The sequence below is a fragment of the Salarias fasciatus genome, chromosome 4 (genome assembly GCF_902148845.1).
Source record: "Salarias fasciatus chromosome 4, fSalaFa1.1, whole genome shotgun sequence".
NCBI classification, from domain to species: domain Eukaryota; kingdom Metazoa; phylum Chordata; class Actinopteri; order Blenniiformes; family Blenniidae; genus Salarias; species Salarias fasciatus.
The window spans coordinates 19,703,804-19,712,651 of NC_043748.1; the positions used below are offsets into that span (position 1 = coordinate 19,703,804).

Here is an 8,848-nt window from a genome sequence, read left to right on the forward strand (position 1 = left end):
GTTGGTGTTTTAGTCCGTCAGCTGTCGGCGCAGACTGAAGACCTGTCAGGACATCCAGACCTTCTTAAACCTGCAGCTCAGAGGACAAACATCCTGGGGGCCTGAGAGCAAACAGGCGAGGGGCCGGCGTGTTCGTTTGTCGGCCCAACAGCACTTCGAACAGCCAGCAGGCGCTCTGGTCGTAACGCTGCTCTTGAACCATCATTACAAATACACAGTTTCATGTTATGTGTTCCAGAAGAGGACGAGGCGTGACATGAAAGGTTATGTTACCCCGGGCAGCTGAGATGGCCAGATGCAAAGATTTGACTCCACCACAACATTTACAATAACTTCAGTGGGGTGGGAGAGAAAACAAACTTTCTAACTAAGGACACAGAAAACCAAAAAAAAGATGATACACAAATGTAGAAAATATGACTGGAAAGTCACTCAGAACCCCCCGCCCCCCCCCCCCCCCCCCCCACACACACACACACACACACACACCAATCAGGCAAAGGCAACAGCACTGTCCAATTTACATTCCTGTTGTTACTACCGGCTCAGGAGTTCAGGATAGACACGGCCACGGTCATAACATACACAAACACACAGGAAATACAAAACCAGGATGGATGCAAACACACAAAAAACTGAATAAAACCCAGAAATAGTTATACACAAAAAACAAACACCCGGCGCCAACCTCCGCTGGTAAAACATGAAGGTAAAGGTGAAGCGCAGAAAATCTGTAATGTCGGGGAAATTCCAGCAGGGGGCGATGATGTTGGTTTCAAAAAGAGCCCAGGTCTCATTGGAACCCATTCAAAAATGCCGATTTTCACAGTGCAAATAAACTATAAAGTGCCTGGTTTCAGAACATGCTCTAGTCTGTAAAACTAGTTTCTACAACTGTGTTGACTTGACTAAACTCTGATTTTCACACACATCATATGCTGATTTGATTTTAAAACTAGTTAAAGTTTTGCATACGTCGCCCTATCACATTAACATCCAGTTTGAAACGTTCAGCAAGGAGACGTCCTGCTCAAACCCTCAAGACTGAGAAGACAGCAGCTTCAAGGTCTAGTCTGAGTTCACTCTGGGTTACAGTCAGTGAATCTGTTTAATCTTGATGGTTTTAAGTCTCAGCTGCATCGATCTCCATCAGATTAAAACTAACCTCACAACTTTTCCTGTTTGGCCTACTCTGGAGCCACTTTTCTCCAGGTGGTCACTGCATTACTGGAGGTTCAGTTTGCAGTTGTCTTGATGTTAGAGACACTTTTACTCTCTCATGGAATGCAAACTGTATCAGGTTATACATGTATCGACATTTAGAAGACAAGACAGCAAAGAGTGGACATTCCTTCCTTCTGAATATGATCATGTTGGAGATTTTATTGTTCCTGGGACACTTCATATCTTCAGGGAATGGCTGGAGAGGTCAGGAGATTTTTATGTTGTAACTTTGTTGATTGGCCCAGCCCTTTATTTCTGTTCTCTGTGGACCCAGCAGGTGTAGAAGCAGATTATTTCTGTCTCGTGTGAAATTTTTCAGACAAGGATAAAACACACAGACAAAAAAGAGGTCAGTTCATCAGAAGCTTTTTATTTGGTTTCTGTGAACGGTCCACGACGTGTTCACGCCGGCTGCTCAGCTCTCGGTGACCACTTCATCCTCGACCACCTCCTTGGTGACGATGACAACTTTGCGGGTGGTGGTGGTGGAGGAGGAGGAGGAGCTGCAACACAAACAAATGTTTTTGATATTACTGCCAAATGCTGATGTTGGCATTCAAATAGTTGATGATTAACTATTTTCAGGTATTTCATGCCATTTTACAGCTTTAGGAGGAAGTTCTGCAGCGCCCCCACCTGGTCAGCTCTCCATCCAGCAGTCGCCGGTACTCTGCGATCTCCAGCTCCAGCCGGGTCTTCATGTCCAGCAGAATCTGGTACTCCTGCTGCTGTCGCTCCAGGTCGGCCCTCAGCTGAGCCAGCTGCTCCTCCAGGGCTGTCACCTGCCTCTGGAAACCTGCCAGCATGGAGGCATAGCGGCTCTGCGTCTCCGCCAGGGTGGCTTCCAGGGAGGCTTTCTGAAGGGGGACAGGAAGTGAGTCAGCGCGGGACAGGAAGTGAAGAGGGAAGGTGAAGGGAGGAGAGAGGAACTCGTACCATGCTGAGCTGTGATTGGAGCTCGATCTCCAGACTCTGCAGTGTGCGTTTGACCTCTGTGATCTCGGAGCGAGACGTCTGCAGAGTCTCGGTGCTCACGGCGACTTCCTTATTGAGCTCCTCCGACTGCAACACAACAAGAGTGCAGCTGTGAGGAAAACAGTGAATACTGTACACAGCTAATATATTTACCCTTCAATCATGTAATTACACATGTTGCTTGATGTTAGTACTCTATTGTATATTTAGTGTATGTTCTTATGTATTTTTGTTGCAGTGATCTGATCTAATCTGATCTGTTTCTGTCCTGAAAACCCGGTGTAATGTATTTCAGTCTCACCTTGGCCTGGAACCAGACTTCCAGGTCTCTGCGGTTCTTGGCGGCGACGGTTTCGTAGTGTTCTCTGATTTCGGCCATGACGGCAGACAGGTCCTGCTGAGGCTTGGCGTCCACCTCCACATTCACCTGTCCACTCATGTTAGCGCGCAGAGCCAGGAGGTCCTGCAGGGGGCGCACATGTGTCAGTCGAGGTAACAGAGTCACTAAATCTTGCCTCTGACACATACTGTGAGTGTTTTAATCTAAAGTCACAAAGCTTCCAGAGTTTGTATGGACATTAGCATGGTGCTCACCTCCTCATGGTTCCTCTTGAGCTGGATGAGGTCGTCCCTCAGCGACTCCACCTGCATCTCCAGGTCCGATCTGCTCAGCGTCAGTTCGTCCAGGACCCTCCTCAGCCCTGCGATGTCACCCTCCACACTCTGGCGCATGGCAAGCTCATTCTCGTACCTGAAACGACAGTCGGCAGTGAATGTCTCGCTGAAGCACACAGGGACAGGAACTCATCTCCACAAAGAGTTGGACCTTTCTGTTTTTAACTCAGAGAGCTGACGGTGATCTAAGTTCTGAAGGGCCACAGTGCATCACGTCGGCCCAAACAAGTTTACTTAGCTAGCTTAGCTTAGCATAAAGACATGAAAATGATTTGACGGGCCAGTGATGTACTCACTTTACTCTGAAGTCGTCGGCGGCCAGCTTGGCGTTGTCGATTGCCAGGTACAAACCTCCGTTTGAGCACGTAGCACTCAAGATCTGAAACCAGAAGAGGAAGAATTGATGAGTTGTAAAAACATCCAGGAAAATTCTCATTCTGAGAAAACCAGTTTTTGAGCTTCTTCCTGTTTTGACATCACTTCCTGTCCTATAAAGCAGATGGACTGAAAGGGTAGAAAATGTGGCCTTGTCAAGGTAAGCAAGCTATGACCACTGCTTCACCCCATCCTGGACTGGACTGAAACAACTCCTGGACCTCAGGTCCCGGACTCACCTGGGCTTGCAGTTCTCCGATCACGACCATGAAGGCGGTGCAGTCGTGGCTCTGGGGTTTGGTCTTGCTCTCCAGGAACTGTCTGATCTTGAGCTCCAGGTCAGCGTTGGCGGCCTCCAGCTTGCGGACCTTCTCCAGGTAGGAGGCCAGGCGGTCGTTCAGGTTCTGCATGGCCATCTTCTTGTTGTCGGTGATGTCGATGGCGTCGGACAGATCAAAGCCCTTTGCGGCACCTCCAGCAGAAAAGGAGGAGGAGAAGCCCCTGGAGCCGCTGACACCAGAGATCTGAACGCCCTTGCCCCCGGCGCCGCCATAGACACTAGGTGCCCTCATGGAGCCGAGGCGACTGCCGCTGGAGAAAGCCACGGAGCGCTGGAAGCTGGTCATGCTGGAGGTGCGTGCTGGCTCTGGATGGAGACGAATGCAGCAGCTTCTGGACGGAGCTGCTTTTATGGCTCCTGCCGAAAGGGGAGGGGTCGTGGTGCAGCCCCCTGCTGGCCTCGGGGCACCAGGATACCACCGAGCCTGTAACACCTGCAGGAATTTATGAGGCCAGGTCTTTCAGCCATAACTCAGAACATATCTATCTCAACTCCTTGAGTGATGCACCACCCACTGTCCACCCCCCAACCAACAAAAGATTCCTGCTGTCATGTCTTGACAGGCCTGCTTTTTTTGTGTGTTTGAGGCCCTGCAGGCTTCTTCGCCCCTCTGCTCCTATTATGCAATCAAACAAAGAGGAGCTGAGTTTCTGTTGGCGGTGGTCAAACAGGTTTCCTGAGAGGGGAGAGGGCCAGCTCCTCACTCAGGTACCACATCAGGAAAACGCCTCATTTGTGGCAAAAAAAAAAAAAAAAAAAAAAAAAAGTATTTTTGAAATCCATAAAATAAAGACGTTCATAAGAAAATTTAAAAAAGTTTTTAAAAATGTTTTATAAAGGGAGAACATTCCTATATTTTTAACACATCTATAAGGTGAGCCAGTGTCTTTAAAGGTTATAAATGAAGTCAACTTATTTCATTGGACTTTCTCCAAAGCTATATGTTTTTATATATCAACTTATATGAAGCAATATAGCGTCTATATAGTGAGATTCAGTGAGAAGTTATATATGATATTGCATGTTGAGAAGTACATCAGTGAATTTATAATGCAGACATGAGTTACATTCAGCAGAAGAGTAGCATGAATTCCTGGATGACACTTTAGCCTTTGAATGATTGAGGTTGTATGAAGTCTGTGTGCTCAGTGTCATTTGTCTCAGTGAGTGAGCAGCAGACTGAAAAGACAGCCACCCCCTTTTTAAAGAACGCGTCTGAATGAGTCCTGAAACCTGAAATTTAAATAGGATCCAGTGAAGACAAACATCCTCCTGTTTGAGTTTGTCTTTCACCTTCTGTCCTATGAGCGGCTGAAAGAAGTCTCGTTCTACACAGTTCCACCGGTTATCAGCTTCAGACAACAGGCAGCGGGCGTTGCCGTGGTTGCTCGTTTCATTTCTGAAGGGTTTTATCTTTACGATGAAATCTGAAGTTTACTTCTGAAGGGAAGAGAGAGGGAGTGATGCAGAGAGCACAGAGTGAAAAGAGAAGACAGCAAGACAAAGAGATGGGACAGAATGACAGAAAAGGGTCCGTTTACATGACAACGGTGCTCGGACTCACTGAAAACTATCTGAAAATGTCTTCCAAGGTGGAACTTGCTGTTTCTGCACATGCGCACCATGTCCTTTGTAAATAGTTCATCTGACCATGCTGAGTAGATGGACAGTAAGAACAGCATTTGCCTCCAGAATGTCATAACTCCCAGTCCAGATTCTCCTGGGACTTGGTAGTTTTATTGTCGACAGTCATCCGTAAAATCATTCCAGTGTTGTTGTCTGTCCATGCTAATGTAAATGTACCCCCATTGTTAATTTTCATAGCGGATGTGCTGTGTATGCACATGTGCGTGTGGTTTCATGACTAAAACAAACAACAGTACCCACTATCAGCCTGACATGCTAACTGCATCATTTTCAGGGTTTCTGTCATTGCCTTGTAAAATGGACATCATTTTCAAAACATCTTATTCGAAAGATGGTCTTCATGTCTTTGGGGTAATGGTTGTATTGACGGGAAAAAGAAAAGACTTTCTAAAGTGAATTTTAGAGTTTGGTGGAACATACATTCAGTGTGTTTCTGGATTAAGTGTTTCAGGTAAGCTTATCTTGCCTCCTATTTAAATCATATTAAAGTTTCTGGAGTTCCCTGAAGATCTGATGGTCTTTAAGTGGCGGGATTTGGGGAATAACTTCATTCAAGGTAAACAAATATTTACACCATAGGTTGGGTGATTTGCCCAACCCATTCAATCATTTTTATTTTAATCGGTGACCTTAGAGAAAACCATTTAGACACAGCTAGTGTAGAAGGAGATTATCCCTTTCTCCTGTAAAGGTTTTCAGAGAATGAATAAGTTTAACACTCCAACACAAAGAGGTCAGTTCATCAGAAGCTTTTTATTCACTTTCTGTGAGCGGTTAGTGGCATGTTCTTCTCGGACTGTTTACGGCGGGTTGGCCCCTCAGTCCATGGTGGAGACCGTCTTACTGCTCAACCACCTCCTTGGTGACGATGATGACTTTGCGGGTGGTGGTGGTGGAGGAAGAGCTGCAACACAAACACACACAAAATGGTTCAGACTCACATCCGGACTCCATAGTATTGCTGAAGTGATGGTTTTATATATATCATTAAAAAAAATTATATTTCTTTTGTTGCCAAATATTGATGTGTGCATAATTAGCCACAGGGAAGGAAACTTAGCAAGCAATTTAAAACCTATAAACATTTTTGGAAATTTTTTTGTAAGGGTTTTGTCAGAAAAAGTGGTACTCTTTCCAACTGGTGAAAATCTGAATACATTTTTCTCCTCTCAACTTTTTTGACTGAAACAGCAAACATATGTTTTTTTACATATCGTTAATCAAGTATATGAGTTTATATTTCCTAGGTATGTTCATGTCAGCTTGCATCTTTCGGAAAAAGTTCTCACTCGAGCAGCTCTCCATCCAGCAGTCGACGGTACTCTGCGATCTCCAGCTCCAGCCGGGTCTTCATGTCCAGCAGCATCTGGTACTCCTGCTGCTGTCGCTCTAGGTCGGCCCTCAGCTGAGCCAGCTGCTCCTCCAGGGCCGACACCTGCCTCTGGAAACCTGCCAGCCTGGCAGAGTATCGACCCTGGGTCTCCGCCAGGGTGGCTTCCAGGGAGGCTTTCTGAAGGGGGACGGGAAGTTAGTCGGTGTCGGAGAGGAAGTGAAGGGTGAAGGTGAGGGGAGGAGAGAAGAACTCGTACCATGCTGAGCTGTGATTGGAGCTCGATCTCCAGACTCTGCAGTGTGCGTTTGACCTCTGTGATCTCGGAGCGAGACGTCTGGAGAGTCTCAGTGCTCACGGCGACTTCCTTACTGAGCTCCTCCGACTGAAACACAAGAAGAGTGCAGCTCTGAGTACGCAGGGGGAACAGAATCCCTGAGAATCAACAGGTATGCAGACGACACCCTGCTGCTAGTTTCACACTGACAGATCGATCTCTGTACTTCAACTTTGGAAACAGCTTTCATTGTGGTGCAAAAAAAAGGTTATTTCATGAGAAAGCAATTTCAAATAAATTCAAAAATCAAAAAGAATGAAACTTTGTTGGTTTTTATGCCATCCAATGAAGACCACAATATATTATTCGCACTTACAGATGAATCTGTACTATATGTTTTTCAGTCAGTTTAAGTCATCCCATATATTTTGTTTATGTTCATATGTGTTTTTCAGTGATCTGTTCTTATTTGATCTGCCTCTTTCCTGAAGACCCATTAGAATTTATCTCAGACTCACCTTGGCCTGGAACCAAACTTCCAGGTCTCTGCGGTTCTTGGTAGCGACGGCCTCGTAGTGTTCTCTGATTTCACTCATGATGGCAGACAGGTCCTGCTGAGGCTTGGCGTCCACCTCAACATTCACCTGTCCACTCATGCTTGCGCGCAGAGCCAGGAGGTCCTGCAGGGGGCGCACATGTGTCAGTGGAGGTAAAACAGGGTCACAAAATCTTGCTTCTAACATAAAGTTTGGGTTGTTTAAATCTAATATCTGCAGATTTTCAGAGTGTGGTTAGTTTGTATTGGCATTAGCATGGTGCTCACCTCCTCATGGTTCCTCTTGAGCTGGATGAGGTCTTCCCTCAGCGACTCCACCTGCATCTCCAGGTCAGCCCTGCTCAGTGTCAGTTCATCTAAGACCCTCTTCAGTCCTGCGATGTCGCCCTCCACGCTCTGGCGCATAGCAAGCTCATTCTCGTACCTGAAACAACAATCTGCAGTGAACATCTCACTCAAGCACACAGGCCAATGACTGACTAGTTTAGCATGAATAAATATCAGTAAATATCAGCTGTTAAAAAGATAATAAAATATAACAACTAATGTAAAATTAAAACATTTCAAACTATAATATAAGTGTCTAAAACCATTTTTGTAAAATCATTGTCTTCAAATATACTAACATTTTTTTTGTACTTTTACAAGTCATCATTGAGAAAAAGTTGATACTCCTAGTTTACTGGATCAGTTATTGGATTTTAATGTACTTACTTCAGTCTGAAGTCGTCAGCAGCCAGCTTGGCGTTGTCGATCGCCAGGTACAAACCTCCATTTGAACGTGTGGCATTCAAGATCTAAAACCAAAAGAGGAGCAGTTAATAAGCTTCACCACACAGGAAGTAAGTTAAAGAGCTGCTGTTTTTCTCTTTCTGGGAGAACATCAGTTGTGGACCTACTTCCTGTTTGGAAATCTTTTCCTGCTCTATAAAACAAATGGCCTCACCAAGGTGAACGAACTCTGGGTGTGGCCGCAGCAACACGCTGTTTCTTACTCCTGATCTCAAATTATGGACTGAGACCTCTCTGAAGAATCTGCCCAACCTCAGGTCCAGGACTCACCTGGGCTTGCAATTCTCCGATCACGACCATGAAGGCGGTCCAGTCGTGGCTCTGGGGTTTGGTCTTGCTCTCCAGGAACTGTCTGATCTTGAGCTCCAGGTCAGCATTGGCGGCCTCCAGCTTGCGGACCTTCTCCAGATAGGAGGCCAGGCGGTCGTTCAGGTTCTGCATGGCCATCTTCTTGTTGTCGGTGATGTCGATGGCGTCGGACAGATCAAAGCCCTTTGCGGCACCTCCAGCAGAAAAGGAGGAGGAGAAGCCCCTGGAGCCGCTGACACCAGAGATCTGAACACCCTTGCCCCCGGCGCCGCCATAGACACTAGGTGCCCTTGTGGAGCCGAGGCGACTGCCGCTGGAGAAAGCCACGGAGCGCTGGAAACTGGTCAT

General features: G+C 46.4%; 2 protein-coding genes across 2 annotated transcripts; both read right to left on the reverse strand.

Moving 5' to 3' along the window:
* Positions 1–1,574: 1,574 nt before the first annotated feature.
* On the reverse strand, positions 1,575–3,978 carry LOC115386619 (keratin, type I cytoskeletal 13-like). Its single transcript, XM_030089021.1, has 7 exons — positions 3,489–3,978; positions 3,171–3,253; positions 2,794–2,950; positions 2,501–2,662; positions 2,161–2,286; positions 1,861–2,081; positions 1,575–1,727 (listed from the first exon to the last, which is right to left on the reverse strand). Exons 1-7 carry the CDS (start codon positions 3,873–3,875, stop codon positions 1,640–1,642), a joined length of 1,224 nt encoding a protein of 407 aa, XP_029944881.1. The 5' UTR covers positions 3,876–3,978; the 3' UTR covers positions 1,575–1,639.
* A 2,543-nt stretch (positions 3,979–6,521) lies between these two features.
* On the reverse strand, positions 6,522–8,848 carry LOC115386602 (keratin, type I cytoskeletal 13-like). Its single transcript, XM_030088993.1, has 6 exons — positions 8,462–8,848; positions 8,114–8,196; positions 7,667–7,823; positions 7,362–7,523; positions 6,826–6,951; positions 6,522–6,746 (listed from the first exon to the last, which is right to left on the reverse strand). The coding sequence occupies exons 1-6, from the start codon at positions 8,846–8,848 to the stop codon at positions 6,522–6,524; spliced, it is 1,140 nt and encodes a 379-aa protein (XP_029944853.1).

What these genes read in the sequence shown, in the direction of transcription:
- LOC115386619 (XM_030089021.1), bottom strand. Translation starts at nt 3,875, where the DNA reads ATGACCAGCTTCCAGCGCTCCGTGGCTTTCTCCAGCGGCAGTCGCCTC. An exon ending in TCAAGAGGAACCATGAGGAG is followed by an intron (nt 2,663 to 2,793) that starts GTGAGCACCATG and finishes CGCCCCCTGCAG; the next exon opens with GACCTCCTGGCTCTGCGCGC. An exon ending in CTGGATGGAGAGCTGACCAG is followed by an intron (nt 1,728 to 1,860) that starts GTGGGGGCGCTG and finishes TTTGTGTTGCAG; the next exon opens with CTCCTCCTCCTCCTCCACCA.
- LOC115386602 (XM_030088993.1), bottom strand. Translation starts at nt 8,848, where the DNA reads ATGACCAGTTTCCAGCGCTCCGTGGCTTTCTCCAGCGGCAGTCGCCTC. An exon ending in TCAAGAGGAACCATGAGGAG is followed by an intron (nt 7,524 to 7,666) that starts GTGAGCACCATG and finishes CGCCCCCTGCAG; the next exon opens with GACCTCCTGGCTCTGCGCGC. An exon ending in AAGTTTGGTTCCAGGCCAAG is followed by an intron (nt 6,952 to 7,361) that starts GTGAGTCTGAGA and finishes CTTGTGTTTCAG; the next exon opens with TCGGAGGAGCTCAGTAAGGA.